This window comes from Bombina bombina, chromosome 4 (assembly GCF_027579735.1).
Source record: "Bombina bombina isolate aBomBom1 chromosome 4, aBomBom1.pri, whole genome shotgun sequence".
NCBI lineage: Eukaryota > Metazoa > Chordata > Amphibia > Anura > Bombinatoridae > Bombina > Bombina bombina.
In genome coordinates, this window is record NC_069502.1 from 671,759,182 (window position 1) to 671,785,189 (window position 26,008).

The following is a 26,008-nucleotide window of genomic DNA, read 5'->3' on the forward strand; positions in this document are numbered from 1 at the left end:
ATTTAATTAGGTAAACAGCAAAATCCGTATTGCAGGTATAGTATCCCCTAATGTTTTATTTTTTGCCTGACATTGGATGATTAAATCTTGACCCCTTAATTAAACTGTTGCAATGTGAACAGCCAAGACAGGAATAACAACCCAGATTTTTCTTACCAATATACATTTGTGAGGAGTGTTTAGAAGGACCAATATCTGCCCTTACTAAAACATCTTTTACATTTCTCCCTCTTTTATAAGCAGGCATAAGGGGACTTTTAAATTATTGGATATCAGGATTACATGTACTCAAAATATGCCAATGTCTACGTAAGATCATAAGAACTTGTTGATTCCAGGGGGAATACTGACTCACAAATACTAATTTAGAGGGGTTTTTTCTCTACATTATCCCTTCTTTCCAGTAGTGTTTTTCGGGGAGTATATATATAGATATAGATATATATTTTCCCCAAAAAATTTACAGATATAAATATATATACTGTATGAAAAGGAAAGAAATTGGTATAATAGGCCGCAGACTGAGAAGGAGCTACAATTATGGTTAAAATGATAAAATGATAAAAATGTATAAAGTATGTATAATACAATAAAATCACACTTTTAAAATACTGTAGGGTACACAAGTATTAGTCATTAAAAGAAAATAATAATCACAAATAAATTATGATATAAACAGTCATACAACAAAAGAAAAATGTGTATATAACTCCATACAATCAAAAAACAAAGAATACTGTAATAATTTAAAAAGTCAGAATAGTGCGATGGTCCAGGACCCTCTAGGAGGATATCTACTTACACTCCATACCCTCAATCAATATGAGGTAAGAGCTGCGCTGTGTAGGGATAATCAATCTTGGACACCAGGGAGCTTCGCAAGAGATGACAGTAGTGAGTCAATCAGGCTTGGATATCAGTTCAAGGACGTATTTACATGTAAAGAGATAAAAACACCAATAGTGCGATACTGTATATGTACTTAAACACACACTTTATTCATCCCCAAATAGGTGCTCACATTTATTAACCTCAAAAGTATATGAGGTATTTAAAAAGCGCACATAAACATCATAAAAACGTCCTAATGTGCGCACCGTAAAGAGTCCAAGTCTCCAAGTAATATTAGCAGCAATAACAGGTGTATTCTGACGCGTTTCGAAGGAATTATCAGTTTAAACCTTGTTCCTCAGAGGATATTACCAGGCAATTACTGGAAATCTCACTTTAAACCAGGGGGGAGACATGCCCCTTTTACCTGGATTGTTGCGATTGAATGAAGCCTCACTGGACTATTTCGTCACATGGTAACTCATTCATCCTATTGGATGTCCTGTCTTACTAGCATGATAACATAGCGAATTTGCTGATTGACTTGTTAATTCAGCTATTGTCAAGTTTGCACATAAGGCAGAAAAACGGATCGTCTACTTAATTGGCTAGCGAAACTGACATATTATACACATACACTCCATTTAAAGGTGGCAGTTGTAAAATAAACTAATTTAACACTTTACTTATCAATTATCGAGTTGGTATACTACAGATCTTATCTATATCAGTACTATACAGTGTTATTACTTACCCATCAGTGCATTCAAAAACAATTTTCGCAATGTTAAAAAGTACATTTATAAACCAAAAACAAAAAATTAAAACCTGTGAGATACTATCAATAAGAAAACTAAAATATAAATGATACCTTAGACTGGTGCTGGTAATAATAAACCATACATCTCTAGCTTATAAAAACTCATAGTTAAAAACATGAATAAAAAATAACTAAAAATATGTAAAGGGTGAATAATCAGTAGAAACATTAAGCCTATAGATAGAAAACATCCTAAAATTTAATCATAGAAATAATCCTTAGAAGTTATATCCTCCATGAAAGATGGTATACTAATAAACCCTAATGAAATGAATGCTGATAATTTTATTTATGCTCACTCAACATTCTATTTGTGACCCCCTTTTAGAATAATTTTATTACATTTGATTGGAGCTCTATACTAAAAATGCGGCTAGATCTATGTCTTTCAGTCCTAATAGAGTGAGAGTCTGTAATGTGTAAATCCAAAAAGTCTCTCTTTTCCGCAGTTGTAATTCCCTACTGCCTCCCCTTTTGTTATTAGCTACACATTCCAAGATACTGCCTTTTAGAAATGTCAGATTTGTATTATGCTTTTCTCTATAGTGTGCTGAAAGGTTGTGGGATTTTTCACCCACTTCAATGTTATTAATGTGCTTTAATAGTCTTTTCTAGTATGGGTCAATGGTGCACCCCACATACTGTAGGCCACAACTGCTTTGTAGAAGATAAACAACATACTCAGTTCTACAATTATAAAGAGTCTTACAGGCCCATTTATCAAAGGGCTTGCGGACCTGATCTGACACTGCGGATCAGGTCCGCAAGACCTCGCTAAATGCGGAGAGCAATATGCTCTCCGCATTTAACATTGCACCAGCAGCTCACAAGAGCTGCTGGTGCAACGCCGCCCCCTGCTGACTCGCGGCCAATCGGCCTCCAGCAGGGAGGTGTCAATCAACCCGATCGTATTCGATCGGGTTGATTTCCGGCGATTCCTGTCCGCCTGCTCAGAGCAGTCGGGAGCATCTGCCTTACGATTTTTAGAAGCTGGTCTGTAAGTTATGAGGAAGTTAAACCTGTTAAAGAAGAGATTCCATCGTACCTGTCTGGATGTTAAAGTCCTGTTAGTTTTAAGGTACTGCAGGTTCCTATGATCTGTATAAATCAGTATAGGGTTTAAAGTGGCCTCAAGAAGATGCCTCCAGTGTTCCATAGAACTTTTAATAGCGAGAAGTTCTTTTTCTCCTATTGGATAGTTTTCTTCAGCCGATGTTAAGGTTCGTGAGTAATAAGCTACTGGATGTAACGGCTTTTCCAAACTCTCTCTTTGTGAGAGAATAGCTCCAATTGCTACATTCGAGGCATCTACCTCAAGAATGTATTGAAGTTTTGGGTTTGGAAAGTGCAAAATAGGTGCACTAGTGAAAGATTTCTTTAAATTATCGAAGACTGTTTGTGCTTCAATTCCCCACTGAAAGGGTGTGTTCTTCTTTGTAAGATTAGTTAAAGGTTTTGTTATATGTGCGAAGTTCCGTATAAATTTCCGATAAAAATTAGCAAAGCCCATGAATCTTTGGACTTGTTTCTTGTTAGTGGGTCTCGGCCAACGTAAGATCGCTGAGATCTTATCCTCTTCCATGTTTATTCCTTCAGAACTAATAGTATAACCTAAGAAGGTTATCTTGTTAGTGTGAAATTCACATTTTTCAAGTTTTACGTAGAGGTGGTTTTCACGTAACCTAGTGAGTACCACTTTTACATGTTGAATATGTTCATCGAAAGACTTTGAGTAGATGAGAATGTCATCCAAATAAATCACTATAAATATATCGAGTAAATCTTTAAAAATATCATTTATCAGAAACTGGAAAGTCGCTGGGGCGTTACATAGCCCGAAGGGCATGACCGTATATTCGTATAGCCCATATCGGGTACGGAAGGCAGTCAGCCATTCATGCCCTGATTTGATTCGAACTAAATTGTAAGCACCCCTCAAGTCCAGTTTTGTGAAGAATTTTGCACCTTGTAACCTTTCGATCAGGTCAGGAATTAGAGGTAAAGGGTATCGGTTTTTAACAGTGCGCTTGTTAAGTTCGCGATAATCAACAATAGGTCTTAAGCTATGATCTTTATTCCGAACAAAGAAAATCCCTGCTCCTGCAGGTGAAGTAGAAGGTTTAATAAACCCTTTTTTTAAGTTGTCCTCCAAATATGTTTTCAGGAAATCTAATTCTGAATCTGATAAAGGGAATATATGCCCGTATGGGATGTCCACTCCAGGTAGTAAATCAATTGGACAATCATATTTTCTATGAGGAGGCAAATTTTCTGCCTCCTTTTTGTCAAAAACATCAGAGAATGTCTGATATTGTGGGGGTATTAAGGATGTGTCAGTTAAGAGCACATGAGAGTGGAAACAAGTCTTTTTACAATAATCTGAAGTGAACTCAGTTGTAGAGTTTGACCAAATAATATTAGGGTCATGTAAGGATAACCAGGTAATACCAAGTATCACAGGATAAAGAGGTGAAGGTATAACATCAAATGTTATATATTCTGTGTGGTTCTGTTTGGAAATAACTCTTAGCGGAATAGTTTGGTATTGTATAGGACCTGAGGAAATAGATTTTCCATCAATAAAACGTAACACAGTGGGGTTTGCTTTTTTAATTAATGGAATTTTATTTTGGTTAACAAAATCAGCATCAATATAATTCAAACTAGCCCCAGAATCAAGGATAGCCTGGGTTTGTAGTTGATGTTGGTCCCACTGTAAGAGAATAGATAGTAGACAGTGAGATGATAGTTTACTGTATGTTGATAAACAGTTAGCAGTAGTTATTTGCTTACCCTTCCTTGTGCGCAATTGGGGGCAGTCTTTAACTGTGTGATCTGGTGCTCCACAGTACATACACAGGTTGTTGCTGCGTCTTCTTTGTTTCTCTTGTTGGTTCAAGGGTCCTCTAATAAATCCTAGGTCCATTGGCTCAGGTGGGTCTTTATTAGTAACTTTCATGCTATGTTCTGAGTAATTTGGAGTGTATGTTTTTCTTATTGAGTGATCTGACTGATACCTCTCTACTCTCCTTTCTCTAATTCTTCTATCAAGAACTATACAGAGGTTAATTAAATCTTCAAGAGATTCAGGTAGCTGAACTCTCGCCAGTTCATCTTTTAACGCATCAGACAACCCTAACCGAAATTGATTTCTGAGCGACAGGTCATTCCAGAGTGTATCCTTTGACCATTTTTTAAAGTCTGTAATATATTCTTCCACCTGTCGTTTATTTTGTCTCAATGACCTCATAGTGTTTTCTGCTGTGAGTTGTTTATTTGGGTCGTCATATAATTGACTCATAGCTTTAAAGAAATTTTCTAAAGAATACAAGATAGGGTCATCAGTCTCAAAAAATGTGTTAGCCCAGCTACGGGGCTCTCCTCTCAGATATGAAATTGTAGTTAACACCTTAGCGTGATCATTAGGATATGATCTTGGTTTTAGCGCATAATACAAAAGGCAAGCATTTTTAAATTCTCTGTATTGCCTTCTATCTCCAGAGAATTTCTCTGGTGGACTGGGTTGTGGATCTGATGCTAAATTTGAGGAGCTCATTGATTGTAATTTTTCATTTATATACAATTTTAAATTTGTATTTTCCTGGTGTAAACTATTATAACCTTGTGTGAGTGTCTCTACTCTATCTGTGAGAACCTGAACATGTTTAACAAGGTCTGCTGGATCCATGTTGTGGCTTGTTATTTCTATCATAAACGCCCTGTGAAAGATAGTTAACTTAATGATTATGAGGATCACAGTTGCAGATCTCATTCCTAGCAAAACAATATGTATGTTTGTAATAACTCCTGCAGGTTGGCGGAGGCTGAACATATAAGTACTTTATACTTCGCAGAAGATTTACAATTTTATTCTATGGCATCTGAAATGCATCTGTATATTACCTCATATACAGATGGATATTCCTGCCAATTTCTCATATGAGGGTAAATTTTAGACATATATATATATGGCAAGGAAAAATAAGTAAGGACAAAAATATAGCAACTTGCAAAAATAACTTTCAAAAGATAATACTGAATCAAAGATGGAGATGAGGTTGCTGAACTAAGTAAGGTTAATATCATATGTTCAAGGAGACTCCGGTAAACATGATAAGATGGCATAAATATGGAGTAACGATATTCACAAATTTGCAAACAATGATATTCAATGTCAGAGATAAGGCTTATGAACATTAAGAGTCAAATGGAAATCAAACCTGCACGAAAATAAGTTTGAGTAGGGAGAGCGTGGCAGTAGCAGCTGCAGCCGTGAGGACAAGTCGGCGTGTGACGTCACCGCAATGAAGCCGGAAGTAGCAAGTTGTTAGAGCAGAGGATGAGGAGTGAGTCAGAATAGCCAACGATTCAGACCGGTAATTCACCCAGAGGAGGGGCTTGATACAGAGCTTGATTGGAGACAGAATAACAAGCAAAGATGAGAGTTGCAAGGTGAGCTTTATAGCAAAAGCGATGATCCAATTATAGGTGTGAAAGAGTTTGCTTGAAAAAGGGTAAGAGTCCACAAACTGTAATATGACACTCAAAGTCTTCATTTTTAGAACAATTGCTTTTTATTCTTTGAAATTATGCCACGGGTATATTATTTATCCATTTTGGATCATGACCACTTTTTGCATGTAGATACCCATTACTATCTGGGTCTTTTTTGTAGAGCTTTGTCTGTATGTTTTCATTTTCACGAAAAAATATGACATCCAGGAAATCAATGTCCTTATTGCTCCTTTTGCCTGTAAAGGTGAGATTAAATTAATTTGTATTACGGTGTGTAATGAAATCCTTCAGATCCTTTTTCCGTACCATCCCAAACAAATATAATATCATCTATGGACCTTCCCCATATTACGATATTCTGTAGGAGTATCTTAAAAATGACCAGCTACTACCATTTTCTATCATCTCCCGAAAGTCCATAAGGACAGTGCAAAACTGCCCGGGAGACCAATTGTCTCTGGCATTAACTCTTTAATTTCCAAGTTATCAGAATATATTGATAGTTTTCCTCAACCATTGATACCGGGACTTAGATCTTACAATAGAAAAAATGAGTAAGGTGAAATGGAAAGAAGGTTTTCTATGGGTTACCCTAGATGTTAATGCTTTGTACACTAACATCCCACATAATAAGGGCATACTAGCTATTAATTATTGGCATAAAAAAGCAACTAACTTACATCAGAATCATCAAAACTTTCTACTAGAATTGATTAGATTTACCTTGGAAAAAAATTCTCTGTTCGAAAATGACTTCTTCCTCCAAACAAACGGCACTGCTATGGGGACTAAATTTGCCCCCAGCTATGCCAATCTCTATATGGGTTTGTGGGAGGAGGAAGTCATTTGGAACAATAATATGTACCTACAGAATATCATAATATGGAGAATGTACATAGATGATATTATATTTGTTTGGGATGGTACAGAAAAGGATCTGGAGGATTTCATTACACACCTTAATACAAATGAATTTAATCTCACCTTTACAGGCAAAAGGAGCAATAAGGAAATTGATTTCCTGGTTGTCATATTTTTAGTGAAAATGAAAACATATAGACAAAGCTCTACAAAAAAAGACACATATAGTAATGGGTATCTACATGCAAAGAGTGGTCATGATCCAAAATGGATAAATAATATACATGTGGGACAATTTCAACGAATAAAAAGAAATTGTTCTAAAAATGAAGACTTAGAGAGAGAGGCAACATCTCTCAATAGAAGGTTAAAGGCTAGGGGTTACAATACATATAGGACTGACAATGCCCTTAAGAAAGTGAGTGATATGGATAGGGCAAAATTACTAGATACCTGCAAAGAAAAAGATAAAAAGGAGAAAAGAGAAACTAAATTGCCAAAAACAGTTAATTTAATTACTACCTATAATGAGGAAACACCAGAGATTAAGCAGATTGTGAGGAAACACTGGCATATTCTGAAAAAAGATGACCTGCTAAAAAAAATATTATAGCAAAGGAACCAAGGGTTATCTTTAGGAAGAACCAAAAGCTAACAAATATTCTAGCACCCAGCCAGTTTAAAAGTAGCAATACTAAGAGTAAGACATGGCTAAGTAAAGCAACAATAGGCTTTTTTAAGTGTAATAGACTAAACTGTGTGGCATGTGCGCATCATTATATGACCAACAAACCAACTAGAGAAATCACATCAACGGTCACTAATAAGAAATATGAGATTAAGAGTATTTTGTTTATCTTCTACAATGCAGTTGTGGCCTAGAGTATGTGGGGGCACTATTAGACCATACGAGAAAAGACTATTAGAGCACATTAATAACATTGAAGTGGGTGAAAAATCCCACAACCTTTCAGCACACTATAGAGAAAAGCATAATAAAAATCTGACATGTCTGAAAGGAACTATCTTATCGTGTAGCTAATAACAAAAGGGGAGGCAGTGGGGAATTACAACTGCGGAAAAGCGAGACTTTTTGGATTTACACATTACAGACTCTCGTTCCAATAGGACTTAACAAAGACATAGATCTAGCCACATTTTTAGTATAGAGCTCCAATCAGATGTAATACAATTATTCTAGAAGGGGGTCAGAAATAGAATGTTGATTGAGCATAAATAAAATTATCAGCATTTGTTTTATTATGGTTTATTAGTATATGCCATCTTTCATGGAGAAGATAACTTCTAATGATTATTTCTATGATTACATTTTAGGATGTTTTCTATCTATAGAATTAATGTTTCTACTGATTATTCACCCTTTCTATATTTTTATTTATTTTTTATTTGTTTTTAACTATAGATTTTTATAAGCTACAGATGTATCTTTTATTATTACCAGCACCAGTCTAAGCTATAATTTTGTATAATTTATATTTTAGTTTTCTTATTGATAGTATCTCACAGCTTTTAATTTTTTGTTTTTGGTTTATAAATATACTTTCTAACATTGCGAAAATTGTTTTTGAATGTACAGATAAGTCATAACACTGTATAATACTGATATAGATAAGATCTGTATGATGCCAACTCGACAATTGATATAAGTAAAGTGTTAAATCAGTTTACTTCACAAATGCCCTCTTTAAATGGAGTGTATAATATGTCTGTTTTGCTAGCCAAGTAAGTAGATGATCCGTTTTGTTCTGCCTTATGTGCAAACAGGACTATAGCCGAATTCACAAGTGAATCGGCAAATTCGCTACGTTTTCATGCTAGTAAGGCAGGACATCCAGGAAGATGGCAGGAAGATGGTTTAAACTGATAACTCCTTCGAAATGCGTCAGGATACACCTGTTATTGCTGCTAATATTACTTGGAGACTTGGACTCTGTACGGTGCACACATTAGGACATTTTTATGATGTTTATGTGCTTTTTAAATACCTCATATACTTTTGAGGTTAATGAATGTGAGCACCTATTTGGGGATGAATAAAGTGTGTGTTAAAGTACATATACAGTATTGCACTATTGGTGTTTTTATCTCTTTACATGTAAATACGTCCTTGAACTGATATCCAAGCCTGATTGACTCACTACTGTCATCTGGTGCGAAGCTCCCTGGTATCCAAGATTGACTATCCCTACACAGCCCAGCTCTTACCTCATATTGATTGAGGGTGTGGAGTGTAAGTAGATACCCTAGAGCAGCGGTAGCCAACCAGTGGTCCGTGAGAAGATATTGGTGGTCCTTGACACCATCAAGCAGGAATTAATCTCCTCTGATGGTGTCACCCCCGTCGCGCCACAACTCCCTACAGTGCCTGGCTGGACATCAGTGAAAACTGATGTAGGAGGAGATAAATTTTAATCTCCCTACTCACGTTGCATAGTACTGCGCAACTTGCGTAGCTAGATTGTAATTTTAACTTCTCCTGCCTGTTTAGAGGAAGATGCTTCCATTCTAAGTCAGCAGAGGTTGGTATAGTCTTGGCTTTAAATAGTGGAATTAAAGTATATAAAAAAAAAAAAAAAAAAATCTTAAAAAAAAATTCTCTTATATTTTATTTATTTTCTTCCCTTTACCTGTCTCTTTGTAGTAGTTTTTTCTAATTCCTTCAGATGGACTTACATCACTGTTTGTCTTCCTCCCCTCCATCTTCTTTTTTTTTTTATTATTATTAAATATTAATTATTTTTAATTCTAATAATTTTCCTGCGCACAAAGCCATTCCACCTGAATTCCAGTAACTGCCATCCAGCAGATCAGCCATATCCCACCAGTATTATAGTAATCACCAGTAACATCAGTCGTGGTTAGCTCACATCCATATTGAGAGCTTTCTGATATATGTCTGTCCATGATCATAAGTAGTTTTGAATAATTCCTTACTGGGGAGGTAAATTGGAAGTCTTGTGGTCCTTTTAAACATAATTATTTTTTTCACACTTTCTGGCGCTCTGTTTTCAGCTCAAAAGTTGGCACTTACTTTTCATCTGTCGTTTGGAAGTATTCTCTGTTTTTTAGTTAATTCCAAAAAATAATTCTTCAAAATGTGTAAATATATACATAATGTAAACTTAGCTATGGTTATACTAGTTATGTACAGTTATGTACATTTATAGAGGTTTGTACCTTTTTTAAAAAAAACATGTTAGTGGTCCACGGGATTCAAAATTGTGAGTTTAGTGGTCCCTGAGGTCCAAAAGGTTGGCGACCCCTGCCCTAGAGGATCCTGGACCATCGCACTATTCTGACTTTTTAAATTAATATTACTTTGAGCTGATGAGATACTCATTTTAATAGTATACAGTAGTCTTTGTTTTTTGATTGTATGGAGTTATATACACATTTTTCTTTTGTATAACTGCTTGTATCATAATTTATGATTTATATTTGTGATTATTATTTTCTTTTAGTGTACCCTATAGTATTTTAAAAGTGTGATTTTATTGTATTATACATACTTCATACATTTTTATCATTTTTACCATAATTGTAGCTCCTTCTCAGTCTGGGCCCTATTATACCAATTTCTTTCCTTTCCACGACTTGTTGTTTATTGGGACTATAGAGAACCTCTTTATCCTAATAGGTCTATTTGGGCAGCACCCTGGGTAGTGTGCATCTGTTTTTTTCAGAGCTGGAGTCACAGTTTTCTTTCCTTTTATATAATATACTGTATATATATATATATATATATATATATATATATATATATATATATATATACTTGCAACTTGTAATACCTGTGCTAATCTGGCCATGCTAAGTTTTTTACTTGAGCACAGTTAGCGCTCAAGCTCAAAGAAAAAAATAGCGTGCCACTTGTATTCTGGGACTAAAATTTGATTCACCAGATATTCATGTATTCTATATGCAGCAGTTTGTTACTGACAGTCAACAGAGGAGTCCAGGAAATACCTCTTCATTCTTTAAAAATGTATGCCAATATATTAATATAAGTAATATAATTTATTCATCATTTATCATGTGTGCAAAGACAGAAGTTTTTTTTTTTAACTAAATTTACTTAAGAACATATATATTTGATTTTTAAAAAAGGATGCATGTACAAGATTTAAACAAGAAACATGAGGAAGATTTGAATGACATAACAGCTGTCCACATCAGAGAAAAGCAAAATATAGTGGCAGAAACTGCAAAGATCCAAGCACAGCTCATGGAAAAAATATCAACGTTACAAGTTGCGTAAGTTTGAGTGGATTAAGATAACTTACAAACTAACCTTAGCTTAATACTATTAATAATAATAAAAAAATAATAATACTAACCTCTTCTTCTGTTAGTAGCTAACCAATTAATAAACTAATATTTTATCAATATTTGTAACTATCTTGTGATATTAAAAAAAAAGTCTAAGTAAAACATTTCTACAATCACACAACTGATTTTAGTTGTCATGTGTTTCTGACTCACTTTTCAGGTCCCAGTAGAGCGTGTAGCATCAGTTGAACAAGATTACTATAATTAAAGTGATGTAAATGTATTTCTTTCTCTTGTTAAGTGTATCCAGTCCACGGATCATCCATTACTTGTGGGATATTCTCCTTCCCAACAGGAAGTTGCAAGAGGATCACCCACAGCAGAGCTGCTATATAGCTCCTCCCCTCACTGCCATATCCAGTCATTCTCTTGCAACTCTCAACTAAGATGGAGGTCGTAAGAGGACTGTGGTGTTTTATACTTAGTTTATTTCTTCAATCAAAAGTTTGTTATTTTTAAATGGTACCGGAGTGTACTGTTTATCTCAGGCAGTATTTAGAAGAAGAATCTGCCTGCGTTTTCTATGATCTTAGCAGAAGTAACTAAGATCCTTTGCTGTTCTCACATATTCTGAGGAGTGAGGTAACTTCAGAGGGGGAATAGCGTGCAGGTTTTCCTGTAATAAGGTATGTGCAGTTAAAATATTTTTCTAGGGATGGAATTTGCTAGAAAATGCTGCTGATACCGAAGTAATGTAAGTAAAGCCTTAAATGCAGTGATAGCGACTGGTATCAGGCTTATTAATAGAGATACATACTCTTATAAAAGTGTATTTTAAAACGTTTGCTGCCATGTTTAATCGTTTTTTACATATGTTTGGTGATAAAACTTATTGGGGCCTAGTTTTTTCCACATGGCTGGCTTGAATTTTGCCTAGAAACAGTTCCCTGAGGCTTCCCACTGTTGTAATATGAGTGGGAGGGGCCTATTTTGGCGTTTTTTTGCACAGCAAAAATTACAGACACAGACATCCAGCTTCTTCCTGCATGATCCAGGACTTCTCTGAAGGGCTCAAAAGGCTTCAAAAGTCGTATTGAGGGAGGTAAAAAGCCACAGTAGAGCTGTGGCAGTTTTTGTCATTTGTTATTCCGTTTTTGGTATTAAGGGGTTAATCATCCATTTGCAAGTGGGTGCAATGCTCTGCTAACTTATTACATACACTGTAAAAATTTCGTTAGTGTAACTGCATTTTTTCACTGTTATTTCAAAATTTGGGAAAATTTGTGTTTCTTAAAGGCGCAGTAACGTTTTTTTATATTGCTTGTAAACTTGTTTTAAAGTGTTTTCCAAGCTTGATAGTCTCATTGCTAGTCTGTTTAAACATGTCTGACACAGAGGAACCTACTTGTTCATTATGTTTGAAAGCCATGGTGGAGCCCCATAGGAGAATGTGTACTAAAAGTATTGATTTCACCTTAAACAATAAAGATCAGTCTTTATCTATAAAAGAATTATCACCAGAGGGTTCTGTCGAGGGGGAAGTTATGCCGACTAACTCTCCCCACGTGTCAGACCCTTCGCCTCCCGCTCAGGGGACGCACGCTAATATGGCGCCAATTACATCAGGGACGCCCAGAGCGATTACCTTGCAGGACATGGCTGCAATCATGAATAATACCCTGTCAGAGGTATTATCTAGATTGCCTGAATTAAGAGGCAAGCGCGATAGCTCTGTGGTTAGGAGAGATACAGAGCGCGCAAATGCTGTTAGAGCCATGTCTGATATTGCGTCACAGTATGCAGAACATGAGGATGGAGAGCTTCAGTCTGTGGGTGAAATCTCTGACTCGGGGAAACCTGATTCAGAGATTTCTAATTTTAAATTTAAGCTTGAGAACCTCCGTGTATTGCTTGGGGAGGTATTAGCTGCTCTGAATGACTGTAACACAGTTGCAATTCCAGAGAAATTGTGTAGGCTGGATAGATACTATGCGGTGCCGGTGTGTACTGACGTTTTTCCTATACCTAAAAGGCTTACAGAAATTATTAGCAAGGAGTGGGATAGACGCGGTGTGCCCTTTTCCCCACCTCCTATATTTAGAAAAATGTTTCCAATAGACGCCACTACACGGGACTTATGGCAGACGGTCCCTAAGGTGGAGGGAGCAGTTTCTACTTTAGCAAAGCGTACCACTATCCCGGTTGAGGACAGTTGTGCTTTTTCAGATCCAATGGATAAAAAATTGGAGGGTTACCTTAAGAAAATGTTTATTCAACAAGGTTTTATTTTACAGCCCCTTGCATGCACTGCGCCTGTCACTGCTGCTGCGGCATTCTGGTTTGAGACCCTGGAAGAGGCCATCCAGACAGCTCCATTGAATGAAATTATTGACAAGCTTAGAACGCTTAAGCTAGCTAACTCATTTGTTTCTGATGCCATTGTTCATTTGACTAAACTAACGGCTAAGAATTCCGGATTCGCCATCCAGGCGCGTAGGGCGCTATGGCTTAAATCCTGGTCAGCTGACGTGACTTCAAAGTCTAAATTACTCAACATTCCTTTCAAGGGGCAGACCTTATTCGGGCCTGGCTTGAAGGAAATTATTGCTGACATTACTGGAGGCAAGGGTCATACCCTTCCTCAGGACAGGGCCAAATCAAAGGCCAAACAGTCTAATTTTCGTGCCTTTTGAAATTTCAAGGCAGGAGCAGCATCAACTTCCTCCGCTTCAAAACAAGAGGGAACTGTTGCTCATTCCAGACAGGCCTGGAAACCTAACCAGTCCTGGAACAAGGGCAAGCAGGCCAGAAAGCCTGCTGCTGCCCCCAAGACAGCATGAAGGAACGGCCCCCTATCCGGAAACGGATCTAGTGGGGGGCAGACTTTCTCTCTTCGCCCAGGCATGGGCAAGAGATGTTCAGGATCCCTGGGCGTTGGAGATCATATCTCAGGGATATCTTCTGGACTTCAAAGCTTCTCCTCCACAAGGGAGATTTCATCTTTCAAGGTTATCAGCAAACCAGATAAAGAAAGAGGCATTCCTAAGCTGTGTGCAAGACCTCCTAGTAATGGGAGTGATCCATCCAGTTCCGCGGACGGAACAAGGACAGGGATTTTATTCAAATCTGTTTGTGGTTCCCAAGAAAGAGGGAACCTTCAGACCAATCTTGGATCTAAAGATCTTACACAAATTCCTCAGAGTTCCATCATTCAAAATGGAAACTATTCGGACCATCCTACCCATGATCCAAGAGGGTCAGTACATGACCACAGTGGACTTAAAGGATGCCTACCTTCACATACCGATTCACAAAGATCATCATCGGTTCCTAAGGTTTGCCTTTCTAGACAGGCATTACCAATTTGTAGCTCTTCCCTTTGGGTTGGCCACTGCCCTGAGAATTTTTACAAAGGTTCTGGGCTCACTTCTGGCGGTTCTAAGACCGCGAGGCATAGCGGTGGCTCCGTATCTAGCCGACATCCTGATACAGGCATCAAGCTTTCAAATTGCCAAGTCTCATACAGAGATAGTTCTGGCATTTCTGAGGTCGCATGGGTGGAAAGTGAACGTGGAAAAGAGTTCTCTATCACCACTCGCAAGAGTCTCCTTCCTAGGGACTCTTATAGATTCTGTAGAGATGAAAATTTACCTGACGGAGTCCATGTTATCAAAACTTCTAAATGCTTGCCGTGTCCTTCATTCCATTCCACGCCCGTCAGTGGCTCAGTGCATGGAAGTAATCGGCTTAATGGTAGCGGCAATGGACATAGTGCCATTTGCGCGCCTGCATCTCAGACCGCTGCAATTATGCATGCTAAATCAGTGGAATGGGGATTACTCAGATTTGTCCCCTCTACTAAATCTGGATCAAGAGACCAGAGATTCTCTTCTCTGGTGGCTTTCTCGGGTCCACCTGTCCAAGGGTACGACCTTTCGCAGGCCAGATTGGACGATTGTAACAACAGATGCCAGCCTTCTAGGTTGGGGCGCAGTCTGGAACTCCCTGAAGGCTCAGGGATCGTGGACTCAGGAGGAGAAACTCCTCCCAATAAATATTCTGGAGTTAAGAGCAATATTCAAGGCTCTTCTAGCTTGGCCTCAGTTAGCAACACTGAGGTTCATCAGATTTCAGTCGGACAACATCACGACTGTGGCTTACATCAACCATCAAGGGGGAACCAGGAGTTCCCTAGCGATGTTAGAAGTCTCAAAGATAATTCGCTGGGCAGAGTCTCACTCTTGCCACCTGTCAGCGATCCACATCCCAGGCGTAGAGAACTGGGAGGCGGATTTTCTAAGTCGTCAGACTTTTCATCCGGGGGAGTGTGAACTCCATCTGGAGGTGTTTGCTCAACTGGTCCATCGTTGAGGCAAACCAGAACTGGATCTCATGGCCTCTCGCCAGAACGCCAAACTTCCTTGTTACGGATCCAGGTCCAGGGACCCGGGAGCAACGCTTATAGATGCTCTAGCAGCTCCTTGGTTCTTCAACCTGGCCTATGTGTTTCCACCGTTTCCTCTGCTCCCTCGACTGATTGCCAAAATCAAACAGGAGAGAGCATCAGTGATTCTGATAGCGCCTGCGTGGCCACGCAGGACCTGGTATGCAGACCTAGTGGACATGTCATCTCTTCCACCATGGACTCTGCCTCTGAGGCAGGACCTTCTAATACAAGGTCCTTTCAATCATCCAAATCTAATTTCTCTGAGACTGACTGCATGGAGATTGAACGCTTGATTCTATCAAGGCGTGGCTTCTCCGAGTCAGTCATTGATACCTTAATACAGGCTCGGAAGCCTGTCACCAGGAAAATCTACCATAAGATATGGCGTAAATATCTTTATTGGTGTGAATCCAAGAGTTACTCATGGAGTAAGGTTAGGATTCCTAGGATATTGTCCTTTCTCCAAGAGGGTTTGGACAAAGGCTTATCAGCTAGTTCTTTAAAAGGACAGATCTCTGCTCTGTCTATTCTTTTGCACAAGCGTCTGGCAGAAGTTCCAGACGTCCAGGCATTTTGTCAGGCTTTGGTTAGGATTAAGCCGGTGTTTAAAACTGTTGCTCCCCCGTGGAGCTTAAACTTGGTTCTTAAAGTTCTTCAGGGAGTTCCGTTTGAACCCCTTCATTCCATTGATATTAAACTTTTATCTTGGAAAGTTCTGTTTTTGATGGCTATTTCCTCGGCTCGAAGAGTCTCTGAGTTATCTGCCTTACATTGTGATTCTCCTTATCTGATTTTTCATTCAGACAAGGTAGTTCTGCGTACCAAACCTGGGTTTTTACCTAAGGTGGTTTCTAACAGGAATATCAATCAAGAGATTGTTGTTCCATCATTGTGTCCTAATCCTTCTTCAAAGAAGGAACGTCTTTTGCATAATCTGGACGTAGTCCATGCCTTGAAGTTTTACTTACAGGCTACTAAAGATTTTCGTCAAACATCTGCCCTGTTTGTCGTTTACTCTGGACAGAGGAGAGGTCAAAAAGCTTTGGCAACCTCTCTCTCCTTTTGGCTTCAGAGCATAATACGCTTAGCCTATGAGACTGCTGGACAGCAGCCCCCTGAAAGGATTACAGCTCATTCTACTAGAGTTGTGGCTTCCACTTGGGCCTTTAAAAATGAGGCCTCTGTTGAACAGATTTGCAAGGCTGCGACTTGGTCTTCGCTTCACACCTTTTCAAAATTTTACAAATTTGACACTTTTGCTTCTTCGGAGGCTGTTTTTGGGAGAAAGGTTCTACAGGCAGTGGTTCCTTCCATTTAAGTTCCTGCCTTGTCCCTCCCATCATCCGTGTACTTTAGCTTTGGTATTGGTATCCCACAAGTAATGGATGATCCGTGGACTACACTTAACAAGAGAAAACATAATTTATGCTTACCTGATAAATTTATTTCTCTTGTAGTGTATCCAGTCCACAGCCCGCCCTGTCGTTTTAAGGCAGGTCTAAATTTTAATTAAACTACAGTCACCACTGAACCCTATGGTTTCTCCTTTCTCGTCTTGTTTCGGTTGAATGACTGGATATGGCAGTGAGGGGAGGAGCTATATAGCAGCTCTGCTGTAGGTGATCCTCTTGCAACTTCCTGTTGGGAAGGAGAATATCCCACAAGTAATGGATGATCCGTGGACTGGATACACTACAAGATAAATAAATTTATCAGGTAAGCATAAATTATGTTTTTTTGTTTTTTTTGCATCTAAAAAGAGTCTCAAACTGTATTACATTTTTTTAATCAAAACTGTACAGAGCAGCTCATGAAAAAATATCAGCTTTGCAAGTTGTATAAATTTGAGTGTATTAAGATAACTTCCTAAAAATAACCTTAATTTAATAATCTTAATAAAAATAATGCTAATCTCTACTATTATTAGCAACTAAGTAATTAATAAATTACTATCATCTTTTATTAATAATTGTACTTATAACCAAAAGAGCTATATTAATTCTCATCATCATATGTGCAAAGAATTTTTTTTCTAGGGCACCATCCATAAAAGGAAATTTTTGCTTTGCACTCATGAACAGCAGCCAGTGGTGTCATATACTGTGCTCTTTACACCAGCTACCGATCCAAAATTTTAAAGTAAGGACTTCTCATGGCACCTAGATGAGCAAAACAATGTAATAATAATGTCAGTGTCGCAGAGTTCATATTGTAAACAAGATACAGCTAGACTTCTAATTTTTATATTGAATAGAAAATAAATGGCTTCACCCATATTCAATTTTTATTTACTTTCTCCACCCACCTCTCAGATTATCTCACCAATTTTAAATCTTTTTTCCCTTGTCTATTAGCTTTCTCTAACTTTTTTTTTTTTATGATCATAAATTTTTATTGAGGTGTAAGCTAACATAGTATAATATAACAACATGAATCACATATAGTTACAAGAGAGAAAAAAAAAAAAAACTGTTAGGTCTTTTTCAGGACTTTACCAGATTTTAGATTAAGAATCCACAGACTCAGGGTATTCTGTTATACAGCGGAACTTCTGATGGGACTTTTACACTGAACATTTTATCTTATTAATTTTTACTATACCATATTGATTGTGAATAAATTGAATGTATTGTCTATATGTTCACTTGTTCTCTGATTGTGTGAGAATTGATTAGGTTGTTTTGTAAGACTCTCTTACGGCTAGATTACGAGTTTTGCGTTATGAGTAAAACAGCAGCGTTAAGCCTCATAACGCTGCTTTTTTCCTACCGCTGCTATTACGAGTCTTGTAGGTACAGCTGTCCCGCACACTTTTTTGACCTTACCGCAAATCAACTTACGCAATTTGCGCATAGTCTTTTTTCAATGGGACTGCCATAGTGCCGGTATTACAAGCTTTTTTTTTTTTTTTAGGCCAAAAAGTGAGCGGTACAGCCTATCCCGCAAGATTTGTAACGCATTCTAAAGTCAGTAGTTATGAGTTTTACACTACAGAGCTGTAGCATAAAACTCATAACTAAAGTGCTAAAAAGTACACTAACAGCCATAAACTACCTATTAACCCCTAAACCGAGGCCCCCCCACATCGCAAGCACTAAAATAAAATGATTAACCCCTAATTTGCCGCTCCGGACATCGCTGCCACTATAATAAACATATTAACCCCTAAACTGCCACACTCCTGCATTGCAAACACTAGTTAAATATTATTAACCCTTAATCTGCCGCCCCTAACATCGCCGCCACCTACCTACATTTATTAACCCCTAATCTGCCGCCCCCAACGTCGCCGCCACTATATTAAATTTATTAACCCCTAAACCTAAGTCTAACCCTAAGACCCCCTAACTTAAATATAAAATTCCTATCATTAACTAAATAATTCCTATTTAAAACTAAATACTTACCTGTAAAATAAACTTAGGGCTAGCTACAATATAACTAATAGTTACATTGTAGCTAGCTTAGGTTTTATTTTTATTTTACAGGCAAGTTTGTATTTATTTTAACTAGGTAGAATAGTTACTAAATAGTTATTAACTATTTAATAACTACCTAGCTAAAATAAATACAAATTTACCTGTAAAATAAAACCTAACCTAAGTTACACTAACACTTAACACTACACTACAATTAAATAAATTACCTAAATTAAAAACAATTAACTAAATTAAATACAATTATCTAAATTACAAAAAACCCCCACTAAATTACACAAAATATAAAACAAATTACAAGAGATTTAAACTAATTACACCTAATCTAATAGCGCTATCAAAATAAAAAAAGACCCCCCCAAAATAAAAAAAAAACCTAGCCTAAACTAAACTACCAATAGCCCTTAAAAGGGCCTTTTGTGAGGCATTGCCCCATAGAAATCAGCTCTTTTACCTGTAAAAAAAAATACAAACAACCCCCCAACAGTAAAACCCACCACCCACACAACCAACCTCCCAAATAAAACCCTAACTAAAAAAACCTAAGCTCCCCATTGCCCTGAAAAGGGCATTTGGATGGGCATTGCCCTTAAAAGGGCATTTAGCTCTATTGCAGCCCAAAGCCCTACCCTAAAAATAAAACCCACCCAATAAACCCTTAAAAAAAACCTAACACTAACCCCTGAAGATCCACCTACAGTTTTGAAGAGCCGACATCCATCCTCAACAAAGCCGGGAGAAGTCCTTATTGAAGCGGAAAAAAGTCCTCAACAAAGCCGGGAGAAGTTTTCATCCAAGCCGGGAGAAGTGGTCCTCTAGGCGGGCAGAAGTCTTCATCCAGACGGCATCTTCTATCTTCATCCATCCGGCTCTGAGCGGGTCCATCTTCAAGACATCCGGCGCGGAGCATTCTCTTCTGCCGACGTCTACCCGACGAATGAAGGTTCCTTTAAGTGACGTCATCCAAGATGGCGTCCCTTAGATTCCGATTGGCTGATAGAATTCTATCAGCCAATCGGAATTAAGGTTGAAAAAATCCTATTGGCTGATGCAATCAGCCAATAGGATTTAACTTCAATCCTATTGGCTGATCCAATCAGCCAATAGGATTGAGCTCGCATTCTATTGGCTGATTGGAACAATTATTCTAACTTTGATTTTGCACATAAATCTATCATGTGGTATAGTATTAAAAATCTTTAAAGGATATACTGTCTTAGATTAGCTGATTCGCCTTTATCTATGTTACTACTTTTTACCTCATAAAAACGAATTAGATAAGTTTGGAATGCTCTGTTTTATTAAAAAAAACATGCTAAATGTCACTTATGATTTTGTTTACATGAATATACTCAAGATAATAATGCCCTCTAGTTGCTTGCCAATCACTGATAAAATGAGATACAGTATATTGTCCTACAGCTTCCCGCAACAGCTCTGGTTCTATGTTTAATCAGTGGCACCACATCAGCTTTACGCCAATCTTGTGGTAGGATTTCAGATTTCTACAGGGCACTGTTATTCATCCAACCTCTCTCACATTTTAGTGCTTTGATATATTCCATTTTATTTTTTTGCTGTTTATTTATTTGTGAGGATTAATCAGTGATATGTTCCTTAAGAGGACACTGAACCCAAAAAAAACATAATTTATGCTTACCTGATAAATTCCTTTCTTCTGTAGTGTGATCAGTCCACGGGTCATCATTACTTCTGGGATATTACTCCTCCCCAACAGGAAGTGCAAGAGGATTCACCCAGCAGAGCTGCATATAGCTCCTCCCCTCTACGTCACTCCCAGTCATTCGACCAAGGACCAACGAGAAAGGAAAAGCCAAGGGTGAAGTGGTGACTGGAGTATAAATTAAAAAATATTTACCTGCCTTAAAAACAGGGCGGGCCGTGGACTGATCACACTACAGAAGAAAGGAATTTATCAGGTAAGCATAAATTATGTTTTCTTCTGTTAAGTGTGATCAGTCCACGGGTCATCATTACTTCTGGGATACCAATACCAAAGCAAAAGTACACGGATGACGGGAGGGATAGGCAGGCTCTTTATACAGAAGGAACCACTGCCTGAAGAACCTTTCTCCCAAAAATAGCCTCCGATGAAGCAAAAGTGTCAAATTTGTAAAATTTGGAAAAAGTATGAAGCGAAGACCAAGTTGCAGCCTTGCAAATCTGTTCAACAGAGGCCTCATTCTTGAAGGCCCAAGTGGAAGCCACAGCTCTAGTAGAATGAGCTGTAATTCTTTCAGGAGGCTGCTGTCCAGCAGTCTCATAAGCTAAACGAATTATGCTACGAAGCCAAAAAGAAAGAGAGGTAGCGGAAGCTTTTTGACCTCTCCTCTGCCCAGAGTAAATGACAAACAGAGAAGACGTTTGTCGAAATTCCTTAGTTGCCTGTAAGTAAAATTTTAGAGCACGGACTACATCCAGGTTGTGCAGTAGACGTTCCTTCTTTGAAGAAGGATTTGGGCATAAAGAAGGAACAACAATCTCTTGATTGATATTCCTGTTAGTAACTACCTTAGGTAAGAACCCAGGTTTAGTACGCAGGACTACCTTATCCGAATGAAAAATCAAATAAGGAGAATCACAATGTAAGGCTGATAATTCAGAGACTCTTCGAGCCGAGGAAATAGCCATTAAAAATAGAACTTTCCAAGATAACAACTTTATATCAATGGAATGAAGGGGTTCAAATGGAACGCCCTGTAAAACATTAAGAACAAGGTTTAAACTCCATGGTGGAGCAACAGTTTTAAACACAGGCTTAATTCTGGCCAAAGCCTGACAAAAAGCCTGGACGTCAGGAACTTCTGACAGACGTTTGTGTAACAGAATGGACAGAGCTGAGATCTGTCCCTTTAATGAACTAGCAGATAAACCCTTTTCTAAACCTTCTTGTAGAAAAGACAATATCCTAGGAATCCTAACCTTACTCCAAGAGTAACCTTTGGATTCACACCAATATAGGTATTTACGCCATATCTTATGGTAAATCTTTCTGGTAACAGGTTTCCTAGCCTGTATTAAGGTATCAATAACTGACTCAGAAAATCCACGTCTTGATAAAATCAAGCGTTCAATTTCCAAGCAGTCAGCTTCAGAGAAGTTAGATTTTGATGTTTGAAGGGACCCTGTATCAGAAGGTCCTGTTTCAGAGGTAGAGACCAAGGTGGACAGGATGACATGTCCACCAGGTCTGCATACCAAGTCCTGCGTGGCCACGCAGGTGCTATTAGAATCACTGATGCTCTCTCTTGTTTGATTCTGGCAATCAATCGAGGAAGCAACGGGAAGGGTGGAAACACGCAAGCCATCCTGAAGTCCCAAGGTGCTGTCAGAGCATCTATCAGGACTGCTCCTGGATCCCTGGATCTGGACCCGTAACGAGGAAGCTTGGCGTTCTGTCGAGACGCCATGAGATCTATCTCTGGTTTGCCCCAACGTCGAAGTATTTGGGCAAAGACCTCCGGATGAAGTTCCCACTCCCCCGGATGAAAAGTCTGACGACTTAAGAAATCCGCCTCCCAGTTCTCCACTCCCGGGATGTGGATTGCTGACAGGTGGCAAGAGTGAGACTCTGCCCAGCAAATTATCTTTGATACTTCCATCATAGCTAGGGAGCTTCTTGTCCCTCCCTGATGGTTGATGTAAGCTACAGTCGTGATGTTGTCCGACTGAAACCTGATGAACCCCCGAGTTGTCAACTGGGGCCAAGCCAGGAGGGCATTGAGAACTGCTCTCAATTCCAGAATGTTTATTGGCAGGAGACTCTCCTCCTGACTCCATTGTCCCTGAGCCTTCAGAGAATTCCAGACGGCACCCCAACCTAGAAGGCTGGCGTCTGTTGTTACAATTGTCCAGTCTGGTCTGCTGAATGGCATCCCCCTGGACAGATGTGGCCGAGAAAGCCACCATAGAAGAGAATTTCTGGTCTCTTGATCCAGATTCAGAGAAGGGGATAAGTCTGAGTAATCCCCATTCCACTGACTTAGCATGCACAGTTGCAGTGGTCTGAGGTGTAAGCGTGCAAAGGGTACTATGTCCATTGCCGCTACCATTAAGCCGATTACCTCCATGCATTGAGCCACTGACGGGTGTTGAATGGAATGAAGGGTGCGGCAAGCACTTTGAAGTCTTGTTAGCCTGTCCTCTGTCAGGTAAATCTTCATTTCTACAGAATCTATAAGAGTCCCCAGGAAGGGAACTCTTGTGAGTGGAACGAGTGAACTTTTCTTTTCGTTCACCTTCCATCCATGTGACCTTAGAAATGCCAGCACTAACTCTGTATGAGACTTGGCAGTTTGAAAGCTTGAAGCTTGTATCAGAATGTCGTCTAGGTATGGAGCTACCGAGATTCCCCGCGGTCTTAGTACCGCCAGAAGAGCACCCAGAACCTTTGTGAAGATTCTTGGAGCTGTAGCCAATCCGAATGGAAGAGCCACAAACTGGTAATGCCTGTCTAGGAAGGCAAACCTTAGGTACCGATAATGATCTTTGTGAATCGGTATGTGAAGGTAAGCATCTTTTAAATCTACAGTGGTCATGTATTGACCCTCTTGGATCATAGGAAAAATTGTCCGAATAGTCTCCATCTTGAACGATGGAACTCTTAGGAATTTGTTTAGGATCTTTAAGTCCAGGATTGGTCTGAAAGTTCCCTCTTTTTTGGGAACCACAAACAGATTTGAGTAAAACCCCTGTCCCTGTTCCGATCGTGGAACTGGATGGATTACTCCCATTAACAAGAGCTCTTGTACGCAGCGTAGAAACGCCTCTTTCTTTGTCTGGATTGTTGACAATCTTGACAGATGAAATCTCTCTCTTGGAGGAGAGTATTTGAAGTCCAGAAGGTATCCCTGAGATATTATCTCTAGCGCCCAGGGATCCTGAACATCTCTTGCCCAAGCCTGGGCGAAGAGAGAAAGTCTGCCCCCCACTAGATCCGATCCCGGATCGGGGGCCCTCAATTCATGCTGTTTTAGGGGCAGCAGCAGGTTTCCTAGTCTGCTTGCCCTTGTTCCAGGACTGGTTAGGTTTCCAGCCTTGTCTGTAGCGAGCAACAGCTCCTTCCTGTTTTGGTGCAGAGGAAGTTGATGCTGCTCCTGCTTTGAAATTACGAAAGGAACGAAAATTAGACTGTCTAGTCTTGGCTTTGGCTTTGTCCTGAGGCAGGGCATGGCCTTTACCTCCTGTAATGTCAGCGATAATCTCTTTCAACCCGGGCCCGAATAAGGTCTGCCCTTTGAAAGGTATATTAAGCAATTTAGACTTAGAAGTAACATCAGCTGACCAGGATTTTAGCCACAGCGCCCTGCGTGCCTGAATGGCGAATCCTGAATTCTTCGCCGTAAGTTTAGTAAGATGTACTACGGCCTCCGAAATGAATGAATTAGATAGTTTAAGGACTCTAAGCCTGTCCGTAATGTCGTCCAGAGTAGCTGAACCAATGTTCTCTTCCAGAGACTCAATCCAGAATGCCGCTGCAGCCGTGATCGGCGCAATGCATGCAAGGGGTTGCAATATAAAACCTTGTTGAACAAACATTTTCTTAAGGTAACCCTCTAACTTTTTATCCATTGGATCTGAAAAAGCACAGCTATCCTCCACCGGGATAGTGGTACGCTTAGCTAAGGTAGAAACTGCTCCCTCCACCTTAGGGACCGTTTGCCATAAGTCCCTTGTGGTGGCGTCTATTGGAAACATTTTTCTAAATATCGGAGGGGGTGAGAACGGCACACCGGGTCTATCCCACTCCTTAGTAACAATTTCAGTAAGTCTCTTAGGTATAGGAAAAACCTCAGTACTCGTCGGTACCGCAAAATATTTATCCAACCTACACATTTTCTCTGGTATTGCAACTGTGTTACAATCATTCAGAGCCGCTAACACCTCCCCTAGTAATACACGGAGGTTTTCCAGTTTAAATTTAAAATTTGAAATATCTGAATCCAGTCTGTTTGGATCAGAACCGTCACCCACAGAATGAAGTTCTCCGTCCTCATGTTCTGCCACCTGTGACGCAGTGTCTGACATGGCCCTAATATTATCAGCGCACTCTGTTCTCACCCCAGAGTGATCACGCTTACCTCTTAGTTCTGGTAATTTAGCCAAAACCTCAGTCATAACAGTAGCCATATCCTGTAATGTGATTTGTAATGGCCGCCCAGATGTACTCGGCGCTACAATATCACGCACCTCCCTCTGAGCGGGAGATGTAGGTACTGACACGTGAGGCGAGTTAGTCGGCATAACTCTCCCCTCGTTGTTTGGTGAAATTTGTTCAATTTGTACAGATTGACTTTTATTTAAAGTAGCATCAATACAGTTAGTACATAAATTTCTATTGGGCTCCACTTTGGCATTGCAACAAATGACACAGGTATCATCCTCTGAATCAGACATGTTTAACACACTAGCAAATAAACTTGCAACTTGGAAATACAATTCAATTAGAATAATATTAAAACGTACTGTGCCTTTAAGAAGCACAGAAGATCTATGACAGTTGAAAATTAATAAATTGAAACAGTTATAGCCTCAATCCTTGTAAACAACACAACTTTAGCAAAGGTTTAATCCCATTAGCAAAGATAACAAATTCTGAAAGCAGGAAACAAATTACAGAATAAACGTTTTTTATCTCAGTCAAACTATAATTCTCACAGCTCTGCTGAGAGAAATTACCTCCCTCAAAATAAGTTTTGAAGACCCCTGAGCTCTGTAGAGATGAACCGGATCATGCAGGGAATACAATGAGTTGCTGACTGAAATATTTGATGCATAGTAAAAGCG

The 26,008-nt window shown here is 39.0% G+C and overlaps 1 protein-coding gene across 1 annotated transcript in view; it reads left to right on the forward strand.

Moving 5' to 3' along the window:
- Window positions 1–26,008, forward strand: part of FAM184A (family with sequence similarity 184 member A) — a 573,060-nt gene that overhangs the window by 523,820 nt on the left and 23,232 nt on the right. Inside the window, exon 14 of the mRNA XM_053710789.1 lies at window positions 11,156–11,302. Within this exon, the coding sequence (XP_053566764.1) occupies window positions 11,156–11,302 (147 nt within the window). The remainder of the gene's footprint in view (window positions 1–11,155; window positions 11,303–26,008) is intronic.